This window comes from Podarcis pityusensis (assembly GCF_964106645.2).
Source record: "Podarcis pityusensis genome assembly, chromosome: 4".
In the NCBI taxonomy this organism is placed as follows: domain Eukaryota; kingdom Metazoa; phylum Chordata; class Lepidosauria; order Squamata; family Lacertidae; genus Podarcis; species Podarcis pityusensis.
Genome location: NC_138027.1, coordinates 42928948 through 42952026, shown reverse-complemented (window position 1 = coordinate 42952026; position 23079 = coordinate 42928948). Strand labels below are relative to the sequence as shown.

The window sequence follows — 23079 nt, the reverse complement described above, 5'->3', positions numbered from 1 at the left end:
TGAAATATTTTGAATATATGTTTTATTTTTGCTTTACAGCTTTGAGGGACAATAGGATTGAGCTGCTTCGAGCTTCGTGGCATGAACTAACCATCAGAGTCACTGATGTGTCACTGTCAGATGAAGGGCAATACACCTGTTCTTTATTTACTATGCCTGTCAAGACTTCCAAGGCTTTCCTCACCGTTTTGGGTAAGCATAACAGGTTGAGAATACCAAAGAGAAAACCGTTGACAAGATAACATATAGCTTCTTATGAACTTTAGAGGATTCTGCAGAATATGGCTGAATTCAGATGTTGTGCTGAACCATGGTATATTGCTACAAAAATGAGCCTGGTCTCCCCTCAAGCACACATTTACCCACTTTCAGACATGGTTGTAAGGAGGAGTTTGGAAGCTAACCACAGCAAGTCATCTGAATCAAAAATTGTGGTTTATTTTAACTAAATTTAGTGAGAACAAGCCAACTTGATAAACTATGCCTTGAGTTAACTTGCTTCTACTGATCATACTTACTTTGTCCAAGTTCAGGTGACGTGGCTCCCAAACTCTTCTTTGCAGCTGCACTAGGTGGAAAAGTGAAGTACACTAGCTTGGAAATAGGCTAGGCTCATTCTCGTAATGCTAAACTACGGTATATTTTAGTGTTACGTCTGAACCAGCCTTGTGTATTGAGTAGACACAGTGGCTATAATTGCTTTATACTGAGATTATCTGTAGTGAAAATTATATTTTGACTACTGTATGCTTCTTGGCAGTGTGCAAATGGCAAATTAGCGAATCTCCTAAACTGGTGTAGCCAATGTGGTCTCCTCCTGACGCTGTAGACTTAAACTCCCATCATTCCTCATAATTGGCCATGCTTTCTGGGGCTGGTGGAAGCTGTACTCCAAAACATCTGGACTAACATTGTTGGATAACAAATGGAATAGCATTAGAAACCCATTTATCTTTTCATTTGGAAGATAGGTAGGGACCATAGCCTAATAGCAGAACACAAGCTCTTTATGCAAAGATTCTAAGTATAGTCCCTAATGCCTTTAGTTAAAAGGATCAGATGATATGAAGATACAGCATGATTAGATGATGAAATGAAAGATTCTCAATAATTGCTGAAAGTCAAGAGTATACCATGTTAGGCTAAATGGACAAATAGTCTGACATGGTATAAGGGTGTGTCCTAAGTTAATGCACATTGCTCAGAAGCATGAAAAGAAGTGCAAGTGACACATGCATTCATCTTTTACTGCCTTTCAGAATCTGTAGAACTGCAGTTTTGTTGCAGTATCTTGTAACCTGGGTTGATACAGAAACCACAGTACACTGTACAGTCCAAGGACCAAGGAATTTGTTTATTTATTTGTTTGTTATTTGTGCTCCTTTTCTCACTACAATACTATATAGTGGACAGGGGAAGAAGTCAACGTGTGTAATGAAAAGGCACTAAGATCATCTACTTTATTCCTTGCTCCCTTTCTACTTTAACGGAAGTGCACATTTCCACAGGGATGGCCAGCTTCTTTAACTTCTAAATATTCCACCTTTTTTAACACTTAAAGAAAAGCTATAAAGCAAAAGACTTGGGAAGTGACCCAGAAAATAGTTGAGGCATCAAGATTCACAAGAATCTATGAATATTTGTGTCCACACTCTCTCACACACACACCTCTATATGCCTAGTACTTTATAAAAAATTGGCACGCTAATCCAGCAAGGCTATTCCACCTATGATATAAGATGTCTGTCAATAAACTACCTTCTGGATGCAACACTATGTGCTTGAAAGCAAGCTGTGTGTGTGTTAATCCTGCACTGCATGTATACCATTGGACTGATGGCATCTATGGAGAATGCGGATGATAATTGCAGGTACCTCCCCACCTCCAATATACTAGCACTGTCAGAGTTGCCAGTGCTGACCATCTGCTCAGGGACAGGCGGAGAACTTTGCATATAGCAATTTATATGTAGGCTGCTGTTGTGCATGGGGGTCTCTGGATCTAGGAGTTGCCCCCTAAGTTTGACATGTTCTTCTTACCTTTTCTTACTCATCCCTTTTTCAGTTTTTTCTCTGCTTTAGATTCTTTGTATATAGTAAGGTGAGAGTTGAATTTAATAAGGCTGATGTAAAATGTTCTGTGTGCCAGTAATATTAAACTTAATCCAGCCAGGGAATTGCTTTTGTGCCTAGGATATGAAATATGTGCCTCTGCTAGTTCCACTGAGACTATTTTACCTGTTTGACGTTAAAGGGGAGGGGGAACCAACTCAGAACAGAGTATTCCAGGATAAAGACAAACGCAGGTCAGTTTTCAATCTAAAGAAGCATATCTTAAGATAATAATAATAAACAGGTGGCCGTTTAAACTCAGTGTGTAATATACCCCCACTATCTTTTTGGTTCTAGGGAAAGCAATGTTAAAAAGGCATTTGTCAAGCTGTAGTTTCTCTCTCTCTCTTTTCATAACGTAAGGGCAATTATCAAATCAGTTTAAAAAATCTCTTTTCCTGTAATTCGTTCGTGCCATCTTTTTTAATAAGATAGGAAATTTCTGTATATATCAGTTCCCTTTTCAGTCTTTTGAATTATTAGATTTTAATGTTAGGGGTATTATTAAGGATAACATATCACACATCTTGGAGAGAATTAATGCATTGAAAAAACTCTGCTGTTTCTTTCATGTTTTGACTACTGCTCAGGCATAATCAACTACCTATGAATTTAGATAGAAGTTTTGTTGTTGTTTTAAAAAAGCTGAATAACAAAGTGAGGTTCATTGTAAATTATATCTGACTTCTGTCCAGTGATAAAGAGTCAATGAATTACATAAACAGCATTCTTAAAATAGTGTTGCCTTCATCACTGTGTGTGATAAGAATGGATAAAAAAAGGCAATGGAAGGATGTATTCCTCATCCTAACCCTTCTTAGCTAATTTGTGAAGCAATACTATCGATATATTTGTACAGAAATAATTCCCATTCTGTTCAGTGAGGCCAACCTCCTAGTAAGCATTCTTAGGATTATAACCTCAGCATCTTTACATTTGTTTTTAAATTTCCCCTTCCATTTACGTGGGCATTTGGTGGGATGTGTTTCATGCTTGTATTTTTCTCTGTGGTGTAAGGCTGCACTGGACTGTGTGTTGCTTCTGAAAGAGGCATCTGCAGTCTGGGTTAATTTTAGACACAGAGGACCAAGTGATAGTGAAGGTGTTATTTGGCACCAAGGTCTGGCCTCTCTGCCCAGCGTGCACTGTGTGACTTCTTGTGCCTTATAACTTACCTTACCTTACCCTCTGCTGCTCTGTGGTCTCCCCTGTCATTATCAGTGCATCTTGTTTTTGTTTTTCTATTTCTCACCAAGACTGTCCTCCTTTTTGCTGTAACCTATTTTTGCTTATCACGTCACATGCTTTATCTACTCTTATATGTTTACCACGTAAACTCCTTTACGTCCCTGTCTGTCTCCTGATGCCATTGATCTGTCATCATTCATCTTATGCCTTAGCTATTTTTAACAAACAATGGGCTTGCAACACTGTAGTAGGATCTGCTAGAAGGAAATAACTCAGCATAACAACTAGCAGAATCTCTCCTTTATTTGAAGAACCACTGCATTTAAGAGTCCAGCATTAATTTCCATACACTGCATAATACCTAGTCTGCTCTGTACTTGGAATAAGGAACTGGTGTGCAATAGCATGGTATGGTTCAAAATGCTTACCTGGGGAGCTGAAAAGCATAATTCACAATAGTAAGACATGTCTGGGGTTTGAACAAATAACTGATGATCAATGGTCTAACAGAATATCTAGCTGAGACAGTTTGGGGGATGTATGAGGAATTCTCCAACAGGAAAATAACTGGTTGTTCCTTTCAGTAGAGATAGATGAGCAATACTAACAATTGGATATCTATGAAAATTTATCTGCACCTAAGATGCTAGTGCTCTGGAATGTAGAAATAACCATCTTTTGTGGGGAGTGTATCAAAATATCCACTTATTTGGAGAAGATAACTAAGAATTCTTTAGCACCTCTGGAAGAAAAGTATAGATCAGGACTGCCTTGTGTACTCTAAATCTCTCCACCTTGCCATTTCCTTCTACTCTATTATTTTCTTTGTTAGTTATGTGTATTACTTCATTGTCTCCTTATTTCAAAATCTCTGGGACCAATTTTCCATTTTTGCTTCACTCAAGGCTCCCATCCATCTTTCATTTCTATCACAACTGATGGCACCACATTATGAACAGGGATGCTGGAGGAATTCGGTTTCTGACAATTTTTGTACAAGCTGACTTGATCCACATCTTTAGGACTAAACTGCAAATCAGAATATAGCTGTCTATTTTTGTGTGGATTTTTCTAAAAATGCATATTAATGGAGAAGGGAGATGAAACATCTACAAGAGTTAGACAGACCAGAAATAGATTGGTCTATCCCTGATTATAAGTCGCTAGCAGCCTCTTGCCCAGCAAGATTGCTTGGGACTTCTAAGAAAGACAAGCAATCAGTTCAATTTTGAAATCAGTCATTAAAATCGGTATGGCTCCCCCAGGTTCAGTCCACCATCTTGATTCAAAATGACATTCAACCACAGCTAACCATAGAAAAATCCCTGCTCCTTGATTTCAGGAACCATCACGCAAAATTTGGTGATGATATATTAAGAGGCACCCAAATGCATAGTGAATAAACAAACCAGCCTTCTAAAATACATAGTTACTATTGATCAATGGTAAACCATCTACTGCTATGTCTGCTTCTTCATGTTCTATTCCTGTTTTCTCCTCTTCCCCATCTCAGTACCCCTAATAAAATTATTGTGCTTTGGGGGAGAACATAGGAATTATTTGTAATAATTTCTAGCGGAGTGAGGATAGAGGCGAAAAAGCAAGAAATGTGGAGTTAGGACAATAACATAGAATGCAGAGACAAGCCACACTGGCAAATAGTTAATAGAAAGGCTCTAGTTGCTGACAAAGCAATGAAAATGGAAAGTGCTGGGCTCAGCTTGACATGCTCTCGCCTGCCCTGAGGCCCACACCTCATCACCTTACAGATACACAGGCTTCTGAACCTGTTGGTGCATCCAGATTTGCTTCAATTGCTTGGCTGTCTTTCCACAGTGCACAAAAGTCTCTGAGCTCCAGCTGCACACTGAGTCCAATTTCACGGTCTGCATGGAAATTCACTGTTTCTGTGTAGTCCATGAAATCATAATTTATACAGGATATAAATTATGATCGTATGGTTTGATCAAAACCACACTATGATTTACAGAAAGGATATCAGTGAATTTTAACTTCTGATTAACTAATTAGACTGGAATAAGTATAACTTTTGTATGACCTCTTTTCTTTCTGTATTGCTAGCTCAAATTATACTGTAAAGCTTTCAGATATTAGCTTAGTTCATACTATAGATAAAGGGTAAAGGGACCCCTGACCGTTAGGTCTAGTCGCGGACAACTCTGGGGTTCTTGGCTTTTACTTCTCAACATGATATGCTTAAAATCAGGAATCCATTGTTTTGAAACTGAAAAAGGAAGTCTGGAAAATTGTTCAAAGATTCATAATGCTTGTTTATTTGGGGAGAAATTTATGTAACTCTTATGTTGGATATGTAGTGCCTTGGATTTTAAAAATGATAGATTATAGATTAGTGTCACTAAACTTGATATTGCTGAAATAAATGTCTGTACCAGTAGAAATTGTACTAATCAGTAATGCCATTTTACCTCTCTGCACTGTTAAAAGCATTTAAAACAACTTGTATGGTATCAACATTATAAATCATCTTTATGCTTTTTGATAGGTGTTCCAGAGGTTCCTCAAATTAGTGGATTTATTTCACCGGTTATGGAAGGTGACAGGATGGAGCTTACATGCAAAACTTCTGGTAGCAAGCCAGCTGCAGATATCAGATGGTTCAAGAATGACAAAGAGGTGAAAGGTATTGTTCAGAATTGCATATTTCATTTATAAGAAACAATTGTTAATTAAACATGCAAAGAAGTGGATTTGATTTGCAAAACTGTTACTGTTTCATTCCTGGTAGATAATCAAAGAGTAATCAAATGAAATTTCTAAGCAAATGCTAAGTATTTCTCATGCTGCTATGAGTGGGTAACCCAGTTCATAAAATCATTGAGACAGAAGGCATCTCAAAGTTCATCTAGTTCATTCCTGCAGAGGAAGAAACCTGCTACTGCACTTCCTCTGATGGGTGACCATCTAGCCTTTGCTGAAAACTCTCTGATGAAGATGAGTTAACCACCTTCTGATTCCTTTGCTGGTGAGAAGAGCCAAGGCTCTATGTATCCGTGTCATCTTTTCCACACCAGCCTAGAGTTTGCAGCACAATTTTCCCAGAGTAATTCCAAACACAGAGACACAGAGTGATGAAAATAATGCATGTACCTGATAGCCAACATTCACAAATGCCAAGTACACAGATTGGATAGAAATGTGTCGGGTCACTCCTTCATGCCATATATGTCTCTCTATTTCCTCCTCCACCACCACACTTTTATGTCCTTGGCCTATGTAGCTGCTTCTTTGCTCTGGCTGGGTGGAGCAATCACTACAGCCCTTTTTACTTCTTCCTGGCAGATTAAATCACATATCTTCCCATTAGAATTAGATGGTGCCCATTGGGGTTGGTGGAGTGCAGGACAGGGCAACTGTCAAACAGTAGGGGGAACCAGCTCCTCTTTTTTGTCCCCATCTTCCTGCTTTGTAAAGGTACAAAACATACTTTCAGAATGCAATAGAATTACTGAGCAGATATTCAGTAGTTTTCTCAAGTACGGACAAGCCACAAAATTTTGGAACCTGCACCAGGCATAGAAATGACTAGTCATTAACTCTGCCACTACAGCAAGCTTTAAAAGTCAATTTCACCAAAAGCAGAATGGTGACGCTCGGAGTCCATTAACCCAAGAAGCAGAATCCATGCATGGTATCAAAGCAATTCACAAAAACCCTTTCACAGAGAGCAAAGTGGTGACACTAAGAGTTCAAATCCCATCCACACCTCTTTTACATACACATACATCCCTTCATACTCTGTAACCTCACTCTAGCTACCTAGGGGGTAGAGAAAAAAATAAAGGTAGGAAAGGAGAAAGACTTGAAGTAAGCAGGAAAGGGAAGGAGGGAGAAAAGGAAGAAAGACAAAAAGAGGAGACAGAATAAACAAAAGAAAGGAAAATGGACATGGGAGATGATAAGGAAAATTGCTGCTACTTTATCACACTTTATACACACTGAAAAATCACAAAGCAATCCCTTCTGCTACCTCTTGCGTATTCTCTGGTTGTTTTCTGTTCCCAGTGCACACTGGATCACATTGTCTGCTGTCTGGGCACTTAGTAAGTGAGTCAGTGTCTGTGAGAATTCTTCATTAAAAAAAAAAACTACAAAAGAAAGTCATAAAAACAATAAAATAGGAAAGCAAAACAGCATTCATGCAGCGGCAAATTTAGCAGACAAAACCTTCTTGATCAGTTCATTAGAATAGCATTAAAACACCTCAGTATGGTAGACCAAAAACAAAGAAAACCTCCTAGCAGTAAAAATGTCTTCATTAAATGAAGGTCAAGGTCAAATGAACCTCTGGAATCAGGGAGTTCCATAGTCTGGACATCATCACAGAAAGGCCCATTTCCCACACAAAGCTTATTGTGTGTCTTCTCACACATAAAGGCTATTTCACAGTTAGCATTTTCAGAAAGCAGACCTCACTGCTGTACTTTTTGTGCTTATTTGTTAAAACAAACACCTGGAAAACTAACATGGAAAGAAGATGCCACGAGTATACAAAGGCTTCAGAAGAAAGGTTGGATGAGTTTTATCATGGCTCTATTGTTGATGTATCTGCCTTGAGAACTTATCAGATTGTTAGCATTCCTGAATGAGAGTTCAAAACTACAATATTAGAATTAGATAATTGGGTATATAATAATATATATGTATAATAATGCATTGCCTGTTAGAAGAATGCTGATATTTTAACAGGCACCATGGACAGATCTTATTATATACATTATATTCCCAATATATTAACCTATTGAAAGATATGAATGAGTGATTGAGGCACATGTTGCAAGACAAAATATGCTGAATACTCAACATTTTTACAAACTACAGTTTAAAATGGTTACACTGTTAACATTTCTTCTGAGAAACAACAACCAAATAAAGGTTTTTTTAATGCAATCTTGATTTTCTCTCTGCTTTGCAATTTCTTTCTCTTTGTGTCTGCTGCCAGAAATACAAGTGATCATGTTACATTGCTGCTATAATTTTTAACACCTCTTTTGCAATAATGTCTCAATCTAGCTCTTTCCTTAAAATATTCCATTAGAATCTGTGAGTGTCAAAATTGCATGGCATTAGTTGGCCGCAAAGCTTCTCCAAGCAACATTGCAGAAGTAATCAGCTAAACCATTAATCTTTATTTAATATCCACCAACACTGAGTAATATATAATACAACAAATACTAGCATATTTAGAAAGAGGAAAAAAGACTATGGCTACTGCTCAATAAAATTTCCTCATTCTCCCCACCCCTGTAACATTTTGTGCCCTGCAATATTTCTAAATCAAAATCAGAAGATAGTAATGGATAGAGAAATATTAATTTTGTCAGAATTAAAATGTATCTGAATTCCCATGGCCATAATATGCATACAGAAAATACGCATTATCCTGCATCATAGCTGGGGGACATTCCAAGCAATTCTTGCCATTCTTAGTTAATAAACCAGGTTGAACTGAACATTAGCTTTCACACCATAGTTCATACAAGGGTGGAGATGCAAGCAATTTCCCTGATTCTAGCTGTTGGGTGAAAAAAATCACATATTCCCAGCTGCAGATAAGTGTTCTGAATATAATAATAGATCAGAGGGAAGGGGGGTGAGTTATGCCTTTACTGTTTCAGGCATTGCATGCTTAAGCCTGTTGCAAAGATGTGGAAGGATTTGCAATAGCCTGGCACCATGGGAGTAGTAAGTCAGTTAGTACTTTGAACAAGCAACTAAATATGACGTCCAGAAACCTGGCCAGCATTTTGAATTAGAAAGTATGGTAAGAAATACCCTGGCCTAGCGCAGTGGTAAGAGAGCTCATTTTTAAGGTAAGAAAGCAAAGCTCAAAGCTACTTGCTCCCTCTTATAGCAGAAACAATACTCAGTTGAGCTTTTTTCAAATGAGCAACAATCATGCTGGGCTCTGAATTAGCACGCTAACAAACATGAGAACAATTCAGAAAATTCTACTCTATCAATGTCTACTTAGCTGCAAAAAAATTCAGGGGAGTCTTGCAGACACAAGAAAACAATCACTTTAGAAGGAAGAATAGCAATCTTCAATGAACTCTTTCTCTTGGACCTCCCACTGCCTTGATACAAATGTAGGCTCATTTGAAATCATCTAGCTGCTAGCTCATTAAGATAACTTAGACAGGACACTCAATTCTATTTTTACTACTGTCTAATTCTTTAAAACGGCTGGTCACTTCATGCTGGGAACCCTGACAGTGCAGTTCTATACAAGTTAGTTCAACAGGGCTTACTTCCAGATAAATGGATATATAATTAACAGTCTGATATGTTTGTTTACTTTAGTCTTGTGTTTCACATTTCTAGATACTGATGAGATAACTTGGATAAGTAAAAACTTTCCTTCTTCTCTGCTATTACATCCCTGTAATCTGGTCAGACAGGATAGTTTATCACTCACAAAGTATCAGCCATCAGAAAGTGCCACAATTTTGATACTGAGCTAAATGATGTCTACACATGCTCTAGTCCACTCAATCAGGGCAGAGAGAATTTGGCTCCGCAACCAAAATTTTACCTTTCTACTGGAGCCTTTTTGTAGTAAAAATGATCTACAAGAGGGCAGAATCTCAATTCTCAAATCATAGGAAACCAGATATATCACTATGGCACTATTTTCTTGAGGCCACCAGCGTCTAATGGCTAATTAATGCCCACCTCATTCCTAATATGTCCAGCCCCTACACATTAGAGACTATCACAAAATTCTCTTTCAGTGTAGGGATGGATATGCCATCTCTCGGTATGCATTGTTTTCTATCCACCTGACTTTCACTCTGGCTTCCCTTCCATTTTCACTTTGAATATTGCCCACTTGGGAATCACATATTGGATATTAATTCAGATTAGACTTTCATTGACCAGTAGTGGATGGCATGGTAATATAATAAGGGCCAAATTATGTTATTTATTTAAAAAACATTTATCTATCACTATATCATAAAGAATCAAAGTAGTTTATTATACACAGAGACAAAAAAAAAATCAAATATATATGAACACCAACTATTCATTGGGGAGAAGATCTAATCTTATTTGCCAGCATAAGCCTGGTGGTGCAGAAAAGTTTTCTGAGTCTCTATTAGCAGACCATTTCATAGGACTGGGTAAATGACACCAAAGGTTCTATTCTGTGTAGAGCTTTGCCAATTCAAGGGACAACTGATGACATGCCTGTAGATTATCTCAGTGATTGAGCTGGGATATAAGTGTTTAGTCAAACCCTCAATTAGTCCTAAAATTTTTAGGGCTTGAATCTAGCTAAGTAGTAGTAGCTAGGCAGCCAAGGCTGGTGTTATAACTGTGGTGTCACATGCTATTGCCATCTACCCACACTAGCAGTCTGTCCACTGCATTCCGCACCAACTGGCACAAACCAGGCCCAAGGGCACACAGAGCATGTTTCAGTAATCCAGCTATAAGGTTACCAATGCATGGAGTATGGTGGTCAGGCTATCCCTGTCCAGCAACAGCTGTAGCTGGTAAACCAAACAAAGCTGGTAAAAGATACCCCTAGCCACAGAAGAGACTTGAGTCTCAAGTGGCAAAGATGTATTTAGGAGTACTTCCAAGCACCTGCACCTTCAGAAGGCGTACAGCCCCATCCAGAATCAATAGTTTGCCAATCTTACAGTTTATACCATGGGACATGTTACAGATTGTACGTTGGAAAGACATAGATCACATCATGGGGATTTTTTGTTTGTTCATCAACTCTTCTATCCTCATAGAACTGATGGGACTAGGGAGGGTGAGATTAATAAATAAAATTTGCCCTTATTCCAAACCCCTTTCAGCTAAGTCACTTGACCTAGCAACCCAGTAAAAGTTATGCTGGCAAAAAGGGTTGTGTAAGCTAAATTATATTTTAAAGGCTTGTTTTCCCTCTGCCAGGCTCTAGCCAATCATAGCCCTGCTCCTGAACAGAATTTGGGATAAGGGTAAATTACACCAACATAGTTTATCCCAGCATAATTTACAGTGGCTTCCTATAGTTTGAACTACTCTGCCCTTTAACTTCTAGAAGACAACACCGTCACTTCCTCTTTCATGGATATTCTGTAGAGATTGCTTTACATCATAAAATGATAACAATACAATTTACTTTTTTGTCATGACCTTATGTTAAAATTTCCACCTTTTCATTTCATTTCCTTGCATCGTTTCTTATAAGCAGAAAAAAAGATAATGTGCTGTAAGAAAAGAGTAAGCTAGTAAGTGGTGCTTAGAATGGAAAGACTGAGCCCACACTGCTGTTGACCACAGACCGTACTTGTTAATTCATTTTAACAGGTTATATGACTTATGCCACAGGAGTTACATCGCTGATACATGTGCTATAATGAGCTAAATATGTGAAAATGGCTTTTTGTTCCTTTGCCATTCCCACCTGTGTTGTAGTAATGCTCACATTTAATTTAGTCACTTATAAGATATTGTAGACTACAGCTCTGTTCCCAGGGTGTTGTCATCTTACAGAACATTAACTCAATAAGTCATTCCTTCTGCTTCCCAGGGATCACTTTCCTCTCAGAATACTACACATTTTCCACCTATGCAGATACCTTGCAGAAGATAGGTTCACAACACTTGTCAGTGTACAGTACAGATAGGTCACAGCCAATTTCCCAGCATATTGTTTGATAAGTGGAGTACATTGCAGCTGCCTTTTGCAGTGGGGCTCCCTCTTGGTTTATGATATGCTTGTCACTCAAGAGTTCTACATAATATATTGTTACAGGCTTTTGGTGTGCTAATGCCAGTGACATTGCTGTATCTGCCTCTGCAGGGAAAGATTAGCATTCTGCCATCTGTATTGTTTTTGCCATAGAGCCAAATATACGTTTGGGCAAGAGAGAGGTAAAAAATAATAATGAATAAAAGCATTTTTCACTTGGATCTTCTGTTTGGTCAGTATAGGCATATTGTAGATTGTAAATTAATTGATGAAAACTTGTCCAACATATCTTCAAATGTAAAACGTTTATACATCTTCACATCTCATGTACAGTGGTACCTCGGGTTAAATACGCTTCAGGTTACAGACTCCGCTAACCCAGAAATAGTGTTTCAGGTTAATAACTTTGCTTCAGGATGAGAACAGAAATCGTGCTCCGGTGGTGCGGCAGCAGCAGGAGGCCCCGTTAACCAAAGTGGAGCTTCAGGTTAAGAACAGTTTCAGGTTAAGAACGGACCTCCGGAACGAATTAAGTACTTAACCAGAGGTACCACTGTACTTTTTAAATTAGTTTCTATTAAAGATTTTCTTGTGTTACAAAGACAAATAAGGGGATAAAAATACAATGGGGGGAGAGAGAGGAAAGAAAGAGAGGGATGTTGTTCTTTCATTCTGTTGCCTAGTGTAAGTGCAGGGGTTGTGTCAGCATCACATAAATAGGTCACGTGTGTGTGAGAGAGAGAAGAGAGAGAAGAGAGAGGGAGAGAGAGAGACATTGTGTGAGGTTAGGGCAGGGGTCAGCAAACTTTTTCAGCAGGGGGCCGGTCCACTGTCCCTCAGACCTTGTGGGGTGCCGGACTATTTTTTTTTGGGGGGGGGGGAAATGAACAAATTCCTATGCCCCACAAATAACCCAGAAATGCATTTTAAATAAAAGGACACATTCTACTCATGTAAAAACACCAGGCAGGCCCCACCAATAACCCAGAGATGCATTTTAAATAAAATAACACATTCTACTAGTGTAAAAACAGGCTGATTCCCGGACCATCCACGGGCCGGATTTAGAAGGTGATTGGGCCGGATCCAGGCCCCCAGGCCTTAGTTTGCCTACCCATGAGTTAGGGGGTACATCTCATGCACTTCTGACTTAATTTCAGTGAAATACATGAGGAAGAGTTCCAAGTCCCACACTTAAAACAAGTTTCTAATATCCAGTACTAAATATTTGTGCCTAAGTGTGTGCCTGAAGCTGTAGTACAGAATAACAGTTAATGTTTTATTGGTCGCCCAAAATGTGTATAGGCATTTTCAGTTGCTTTTAAGAAGCTGAGTTAGTTGAAATTAAATAACTGGAAGGTTTACATGATGACAGGTGTTTTCTTCTTCTTGTCTTTTTTTTTTTTTAAGAAAAAAAGAAGAAGCCAAAAGCATAGTGATATTACTTCCTAAATTCGCAGAGAATTGCCCTGTGGGAATGATGCTACATTAATTGCATGAATGAATTTAAAACACACTTTTTCTTAGGAAACAAACAAACAAAAAAGAACAAAGGAGATCAAGCAGCAGCCATCTGCTGTTGTCTCAGTGAACCCCCCCCCCCGCCAGCTGCTATTCGTATACTGAATAGGCTGCCCATTGGTGCGAATGGGAGAGGTTTTATTAGAGGGGGAAGGGTTAAACTCTATCTACCCATACCCTGCAATCCTATTGCTACTCTGGCTCCCCTGTTGCTTCCATTTACATTTTTAAAAATATGCATGCTAACTGAATTCATAAATTTAGCATCACATCTGGTTTGGCCTTATATGGAACTTATTCTAAGTCAGGGGTCAGCAACCTAAGGCCCATGGGCCAGAAGTGTTCTGCGGAGGTCATTTGACCAGCCCACAACCCGCCCCTGAACCGAGGTGCCCGCTCGCGCGCAGTGCTAAACTGGCGCCGCGTGGCGCAGGGACTCGCTTCTGCAGTGCTGAATATTGCATCTGTGCATGCGCAGACACCCAAAATCACATCGGCACAGACGCAGATGCCGAAAATCGTGGGTGGGCGTGTTCCGGCCCTTGGAGGGATCTCCACAGGACCGATCCGGCCCAGGCAAGATAAACCTTGCTAACCCCTGTTCTAGGTACACACGCATAGGATTAGTCTATAACCACCATCTCTCTCTGCTCTCTCTTCTGCCATCTCCTCCAAGGTTGACCATTCCCCACCATGAGTACAGTATGCCATGTACATTGCAAGATTGTTAACACTGACTTTTCAATGAACCCATCTTCCTCTCATGGGACCTAGCAAAATTTATAAAAATGAAACCACAGAGGGGACATGCAATTTCAATAGGAACTTCCTTAAGCTCATTTTAGAGACCTTCATTGTGACAAAACAATGCTATTTGATGGAATAAACCAACATTGCTTAAGCAGAAGAGGAAAAAAATCAGTTGTATAGAGAATAAAGTATTCCCTTTGCATCTTGCAAAATACATTATCACCCTTGTGTTGCATTGCAAATGCAGCGATGTGCTAGTACGCAGCCACTGCCTCATTCATTTCAGTTGAGCCAGCAGGTATATTGTTCAGTATATGAGGTGAGGTGAATCCATTGAAGTGAAGGAGAATACCTTGGGGCAGCAAGGCTCCAAAGCTCCTGTGGCTACAACACGCCACTCATTCAGGATGTATGTCTGTTTTGCATCTATGTTTTGTGCTTTTTGCAGCTGGACATTTTGTTGGAATAAAGAGCATGACCCAAATCCAAGAGGCACCAAGTAATTTTATAAATAGCTGAAAGGTCATTGAGTGCCAGGATCAAATTGGGCAGAGTGGGGGTGATATAAACTTATATCCAAAATTAAGTTAAGAATACAGATATGTGTTGGCATTTCAGTGACTGCAGAACACCTTGATGACTTTCTTTGACAACTATAAAAACAATTTCAGTCAAACTGCCTTAATATCTACAGTGTTTCTACCAGAGATAACCTTTCTCATGATTTGCTCTTTCCTTTTGGATTGACTCCCTGATAAAGTGGGGAAATACTGATTATTAAAGTGTTTTGTGCTGACCAGCTGTGGAACGACTGTTTCAAGGCACCCTGGCCTCCAGCTTCATATTGCAAGAAGGGAAATGAGAATCAACCTTATTACACCTGCACTCTTGAAGAAGCAGGAAGGATATGGCTTACTTCATACTCCAAGTTCATAGTCTTAAAAGCTCACTTCTGATTTTGGTGGGCTAGTTTAAACTGTGAGGTGATCGATCCCTTTAGAAATGTTAAGTACATTTTTTTCTTGATTTATCAACATGAAGACAGGATGCCTGTAGATATTGGAGACCTCTTCTTTTTCATACTGTGGAGGCCTATCAATTTTTGATTCTTCAATTGGTGATCTGCCCAGCCTGCCAGAGTTTTATGCACTTGCCCTCAAAATTCACCCCTACTCCCTTCTTTCATGGCCTGCAAAGCATGTTATGCAAGGGTTTGGGGGGGGGGAGTTTGCATGGAGGGCGGTTATGTCAACACTAAACAAAACTGAACCGAAGAGAAAAAATGAATATTAATTATTCCTCACTTTACCATCTGTTTTGCAAAACCTTTTAGTAACAAAGATGAAGCAAATAATTGTCAGCATTTTGTTTAGCAAACTTATATTTTAGAAACATATTTTAGACACTTACCTTTGATTTCTCTTTAAAGTATTGTTTTTTGGACTAAGCTTTCAGAAAAGAATGAATAAAAAAGCCTAATCAGGTGATTTAAAGGTGGGGGAAGAGATATTATGTTTCTTTAATGGGCTTCAGGGGAAGACTATTTGGATTGTAATCTAGTTATATCAGAGATAATGAGGAATAGAATCCTATTCTGACAGTTCTGCCTTTTGGTTGATATTGAAATTGCTTTTCCCATCTGTGTCTGTGTACATTTGGGAATGACAGCATTGGTAGTTTTGTAAGACAAATAATGGAATGTCTGGAAATAGAACTTTGTTTGCTTTCAGAGTGAGCAAACATGATGAAAGGTGCATTTATCATTTGCTATTTAAAATGGTTTCATGTATTGTAGTCTTCTTTCCCCCTTTATTATACCAAACCATGGTGCTAAACTAGAGCAAACTTTATTTTTGCAGATGTTAAATATTTAAAAGAAGAGGATGCAAATCGGAAAACGTTTACTGTCAGCAGCACAATGAATTTCAAAGCAGATCGCAGTGATGATGGCGCAGTCGTAAGTTGCAGAGTAGATCACGAATCTTTGAACTCTACACCCCAGATAGCAATGCAAGTTCTAGAAATACATTGTAAGTAAAATATTTATGCCTTTGATGTTTGTAGTGTATGCATAAAATAAGTATTGCTTCTGTTCCAAAGGGAGGTTTGATTAATTATTTCAATTTTCTATTAGTAAATTCTTTCCATTTTAAAGAAACCTAACATTGTTGCAGATTAGTAGGCCTGGATTGGTATCCAGCAGGATTCTTAATCCTTAACTTGAATTTTGGCAATAATCTATGCCAAAATAGGGTTTCTTGATGGCATCAATGCTGAGACCACGTCTGCAATACATATTCAGGTTCAATATGGATATCTTTACCATATGAACACTGAATATAGTTCTTGTTCAGAATGTTTACTGGAGACTTCCTAGTATGGGCTATGAAATGGTGGTCTTTCATAACAAGCTGAATAGGATGGCTAGTTATTATGATTGGTTTTCAACATCATGCCTATAGTTTAGAAAAGCAGCTTATTTGTTACTATTTATTAGAAATTTAAAAATAATATTTTGGGGGTATACTGATTTGTTTGCAAGATTCTATAGCCCAAAATACCTTGCTACAGTATTGATCAGAAAAGAACAATGCCTAAGAGAAAAAACTTTGTCATTTTTATTAGTATTTTCTTCTCATATTTCAAGCACCTTGTGGTGTGTGTTTGTATAAATGTGTATGTGTACACACAGAGAGATGCACATCATTACATTACATTACATTACATTACATTACATTACATTACATTACATTAATCCTACAAGCTGTAATACTTGCCTAATGCTGTAAATCAAGGCTGGTTAACCTGTGACCCTCTACATGTTGTTAGACTGAGACTCACATCAGTCCCAACCAGCATGACCGATTGCCAGGCACTGTGGAAATATCGGCAATCACCCTGTTCACTCAAAAGTTTGTATAAACGTTTGGCTCATGTTCTTGTAAATCTTGTAAATCTTGTAAATCCTATTTGGCCACAACTGCCATCATCCCTGACCACTGACCTACTGGTTGAGGCTGAGAGGAATTGGGATCCAACAATATATGGAGGGCACCACATTGGCCAGCACAGTTTAAACTATTGGGATATTTCTTCTCAGAACTAGTAGTCATTGTATTATTTCACATTAAAATAAAAATCGCTGAAGAACTTTAGTGAGCTACTTTTGTCAAAATAGCACCACTATTAGATAGTTCTTTTGGGAGCTACTAGTATAATACAAAAGACAACTTCCCATTTTCCCAGCATTTGTAGACCTCTCTTCACCTCAGTTTAGTCACAAAGCAGTTTGACATGATATTGTAGGTGCAGAAGTAAAGGATATCGTGGATACAGAAGTAGAGGACACCAGACATGGTCAATATATTTAAAACAATGTCTCAAAGAATAATATTGATCTATAACATCACCAATTCCTTTGCATTAACAAATGCCAGAATTCTCATTGTTTGCTCCACAAATAACTTTTCACTGGTTCAGAGATATTTAGCAGAAGAAAGAAAGCCTTGTCACAGCAAGTTTGGAAGCCTGCTCTAAATTTGTTTTTACATTAATGCTAATGTCTTGGGAATTTTTTGAAAAGTGCCTAAGATAAAAATTAAAAAATCCACACAGTATCAAATGCCTTTTTTGAAATGCAGCTTATATCCATGGCTGTAATTGATGCCTATTGTTTCTGCCACATATATATATATATATATATATATGACTTGGTAAGCCACTATACAGGAGACCACATTAACATACAAATACACTTGATTCACCCTACCACTTGGCAAATGAGGACCATTTTACTTGGACCATCCTATGTAGGAGTGCCAACTTGAATAAAATATTGTGGGTGCCCAGGTAAGCCCTGCCCCACATAATCAAACACATAAAAGAGGGAGAAAGGGTAAAGGACCCCTGGATGGTTAACAGAACACCATGGCAGAAGCCAGAGTGCACGGAAATGTCGTTTACCTTCCCGTCGCAGCGGTACCTATTTCAAAATGCTATGTTGACAGAAGCTGGGACAGAGCAACGGGAGCTCACCCCATTACATGGATTTGAACCACCGACCTTCCGCCGACTTGTTTAGACCACAGTGCCACCCATGTCAACACATAACACACACCATTTGAATGGGAATGCCCAGCCCCTTTAAAGATTTTATTGTGGGGACCGAAGCACCTATGGCTCCTATGGTCCTATATATTAGACAGTTTAATATAACATTCCTCCAATCTTGTGAATAGGAAAACCAAACACTTCTTATGGAGAAGCGCATGCTTCCCAGCCATTGGGGCAGAATGAAAAGTGGAAGTTGGTGCTTTCAGGTTGATCTTGGCCACCACTGCCATTGCAAAAGTACTGAGCACAAAAGGAGTACTGTGTGCAAATAGCTGTTGATTAACTTAGTACTTTTGTTCTCAACAGACCTAAGGAGTGACTAACTTCAAATACTTAGGGTGGTTGTGTGGAAAGGGGTCTTGTAGAAAGAAAGGCATTTACTTATCTCCATAGTCCTGTAGTAGACAGTGAGAGCAGATTTAAATCCTATTACAAAAAACAGCTAGTGTATGTGTTGATTTGCTTCCTTTATTGTGCTTCTGCAAACTCTTGCTTGGCCAGTTGGCACAGTGATTTGCAGAGCACAGCCTAGGTGCAAGACAGAGCTGCTTAGCAGCTGCAACTTCCAAAATGCAAGGGAGTGTGTTCAGCATAAATCAATAGTTCTGATCTTTTTTGAAAAATATTTTGCAGATGTGCTGTCTCAGTTTGGTACCTATTCATATAGTGCTCTAGTTTCAGCTAATAAAGGTAGAAAAGCCCACAAAGTAGAAAAAACAACATACAGTTTAGTAGCTAGGAACATTTTAAAGTAGGATGTGATAATTTCACAAACCATTTGGTGGTTACAAGGAAAGCCTGGATAAGCTCAGTTAGCAACAGCTGGAACCATGTCAATTGACTGGCTACAGCACAAGCTTAATCTATGAAAAGCAGTTTGCCTTGAGTGGAGGAATGGTCATTGCAAAGCTGAAAGATCAGCATACATAAAAATGAATTATTCAAGTTCTATATGCTCCCTGGCCCCTTAAAGTGAACTCTTAATTGTGATTAAAGAGCATCTGTGCTATAAAACTGTCAATAATCTAATCACAACCAGTGTACATTTATAGCCATGTAAGCTCTAGTAGCACTTTGATTTCATGGTGCTATAGGAAAGTTAAGCAATGCAATTATTCAAAATTGTATAAATATCTCTTATGGGGCCAATGCTTAAGATGGCATCAATAGGAAAACTGAAACAAAATCAATAATACTGAGCTTTGTATTATGACTCCCCATGAAGTTTACTTTTCTGGTTACAATTTTTTAATGTGGTAGACCAAAGAAATCAGTCTTTTCAAAAGTAAATGAGAAGTATCCAAGAACAATGAATTTTTCCCTTTAAATATTCAAATTCAGAAATAATTATAATTATCTGTCTGAATTATAACGTAAACACTATAATCAAATTTATCTTATTTCAACCTTTCAAACTAATGAATGCTCAAAACAAAGAAACTTAGAAGATACAGTAAGCAGTAAAGAGTGTCTGCAAACATGAAAGTTCAGTGCCACAATCTGCATGTTTAAATGAGTTCAATTAGGTTAATGATGGATGAAAATAAGAATTCCATATTTTAAATGTAAAATAATTCAAAACCATGCAGGTTCATTTACTACTAAACTTTTATCCTCTGAGAGGCTTTTGGGTTCAAAGGGTTAATGCGAAATCATACAATTGATTATCTGAAGGGCTATCCTCAAATACAGCTTGCTGATAATGAAATATATATTGATAATGATAATATATATTGATAATGAAATGTGTAATGATATATCTATCTGTCTATCTATCATCTGTCTGTCTGTCTGTCTGTCTCCTGGTATCCTACAAAAGCACCATAAATGTTTCAGAAATGGGCTGCCCGCTGCATACAAATAATGGTAGGGTACAGGGCATATTTCATATATGTATCTAATAATGCCAAGTAAAACAATAAGTGTTTTACATGCCATTTTCATACCGCTTGATTATAGAAAAAACCTCAAAGCGGTTTACAAATAAGATTTTTTTAAAAATACTATCTCTGTAGAAGAACAGGTATTTAAGGAGGAGTGGAATTTTTTTGTCGAGTATATTGAAAATAATTGTGCACAGTTGAAAATATTATATATTGAAGTGATGTAAGATCTATGCCTGCTCCCAGGATCAGCACTGACTGAGTCAACAGTTCCAGTGCAGGCTCATTCCCTACACCCCAACTGCCACATATCAACGGTGTCTTCAGGGATACCGTCAGCAGTAGTTTCCACCCACCTGCTTTTTGGGTGGGTGTCCTGGGGCACCCACTGGCAGGGCTGGCAGAACTCCCCTGCGCAGTGCTTCATTTAAGACACAATGCTTCATTCATGCAAGATTGTGATACCAGAAATTGGCAGAGAATAAAGCCACTTTAAAAGCATATTAATTTCTATGCTTTTGGAAACATAATAGAATATATGTTTGTTTTAATAATGTCATAAACTAATCATGGTATTGACAAAGTGATAAATCAGAGGAAGCGACATAGGTTGACGGAGTCTTCTTCTAACTTCCTGAAGCTCAGCTGGTTGAAATACAGAAGTTCTAAGTTCTCTAACACCTAAGCATTTTGGAATGAAGTTCATAGTAGGCCCGATCTTGTTGTTTTCAGCTAGTTGAAACAAGAGTTGGATAAACATCAGGCATTGGTGGAGGTGGGAGAAGAAATGATGCTCCTTTCACTTTTTACATTGATCAGAAACTAGACTGGAGAAAGGACTTCCACCTTTTGCTTGCATTACTTAAGTGGGTTAAGTCACATAAAACATAGACTATGAATTACCATAATCGATCTGGACTCTTGTTTATCAGCAGTTCTTTGCACAGAGCACTTGGGCGCACTCCAGCACTGCCTTTCCAAAACATGTTATAGTCTCACATTTATTTTGGTACCATGACAGTTGTCTACATGTTGGTAGCTTCTCATTATGCTGACAGCATGATGCTTCCTTCTAATCTTATTATCCAGGATGCCAAGGTCTCACATAGCACTCAGTTAAATTCAGCAGAAAGTTCCAAGCCGCAATGACAGAGAGTTCTATGTTTCATTCATTTTGATCCTTCATGGCTTCTCTACTGTGAGCTTGAAATTTGCTATAGATGATAGTTCTGCAGGTCTGGCAGAGTCCAGATTAACCCCAGGCACTAGTTTTAACTAGATTCAGACAAATCAATCAGATCTTTTAAAAAACTAATACTCATGGGAGAATAATTATATTTTATAAAAATGCAAATTTAGTGACCTGCTTTATTTAAAAATAAAAATCTTTGCCTAGGCAAAGCATTGCCTTCTCCCACACATGCACAAAATTCCCAAAGTGGTACTGCAAGAATGGGCATTCATTCCTGGAAATGTGTTGTAGATGCACAATAATTACAGCTTGATGATAGGTGGGTAAATTTACCTTTTCGTAGTGTTCTTTTATGCTGCTCACAATGGCTGACTAATATCTCATTCAAGCTGACAGAATTCCCTATTCATCCATTGTTAGTAGCAAGCTAAAGTGGAAGGAAAATAAGGCTGTATGCTGATGGTCCTCATCTATCTATGCTTAGGCCTAATTGCAGTCATGTTGTTGTTTCTAACATAAATCACATTGTTATATGTTCAACAGTTACTTATTAGTAAGGAATTAAGGAAAGCACTTTCTAGTATTGACTGTTGTTATCTCATGAGCATTGTATTGCAGTATGTGAACTCACTACTTCCTTTTTTTATTCATTTTAATACAGTAACTTGTTCTTAAGTTTTATTCTTAATTTGTCATTCAAATCTATGCATATACAAATTATTTGGGAGAATGAAGCTAATTCTATTGATTTTGATATCAATAGGATTTTAGTATACTTTGGCTTAATCATGCCCACAATCTTTTTCCCCTTATGATCTACAGAAAATCATCTGTATGGTGTAGTAGATCCATTTGTTGTTGTTTCCCTAAAAACATATATAGGCCTAAAATTTAAATTTGTTATAATTTATTAGGCATAAAATACCAAATGCTTCGTTCAGCTTGCAATTAAAAGAAATGGAAAAAAAATGTTTCCTGGAATAATTAAAGCAATGTCAGAGTTATTAAAAAAAAAAAATTCCTATGTGATTGCCTTATATTTATATTTGCAGATGTAACGATTTGAGAATATTTATGTACAAGTAAAAAGACTTCAGTGGTTAGTGCTTTTAAGTAACTTGTTTGAAATTGCTGGGTACATTTATACAAATGTGTCCTTTTTTATGGAGCAAAACCAGCAAGTTGGATTTGCCCATGTAATTATGAGTGCAGTGTGTCTTCCTGGAATACTATATCACCTCTTTTCCACAGCTATATATTTAGATGTTTTGGAAATGTGGCTGTGATTTGTAGAGGCACCAAGCTAGGAAAGAAATCAATAGAAATCTGGAAGACAGGTGCTATAAACACGTAGAATATGAATATACTAAAATACTAAAATATCATTTTACGTTTTTTAAATCAAAAGATAATAAATGAATTAGTTATGCAGGAAATGGCATAAAAGCTCTGACTGAGTAGGGGTTTAGCTATTACCAGGTGGTCTTTTTTCCATAATCTTTCAGAATACTTATTGAATTGTTGTGGTTCAGCGACATAACAATAATAAAAACACTAGAGAAATATATTAAAGCTTTAAATATTCA

At 38.0% G+C, this 23079-nt stretch overlaps 1 protein-coding gene across 4 annotated transcripts in view; it reads left to right on the top strand.

The window, feature by feature from the left end:
• Positions 1-23079, top strand: part of CADM2 (cell adhesion molecule 2) — a 398136-nt gene that overhangs the window by 275525 nt on the left and 99532 nt on the right. For all 4 annotated transcript variants that reach the window (XM_081001530.1, XM_081001532.1, XM_081001531.1 and 1 more), the window contains 3 exons: positions 40-192; positions 5825-5962; positions 16165-16335. In XM_081001530.1, the coding sequence (XP_080857656.1) occupies positions 40-192; positions 5825-5962; positions 16165-16335 (462 nt within the window). The remainder of the gene's footprint in view (positions 1-39; positions 193-5824; positions 5963-16164; positions 16336-23079) is intronic.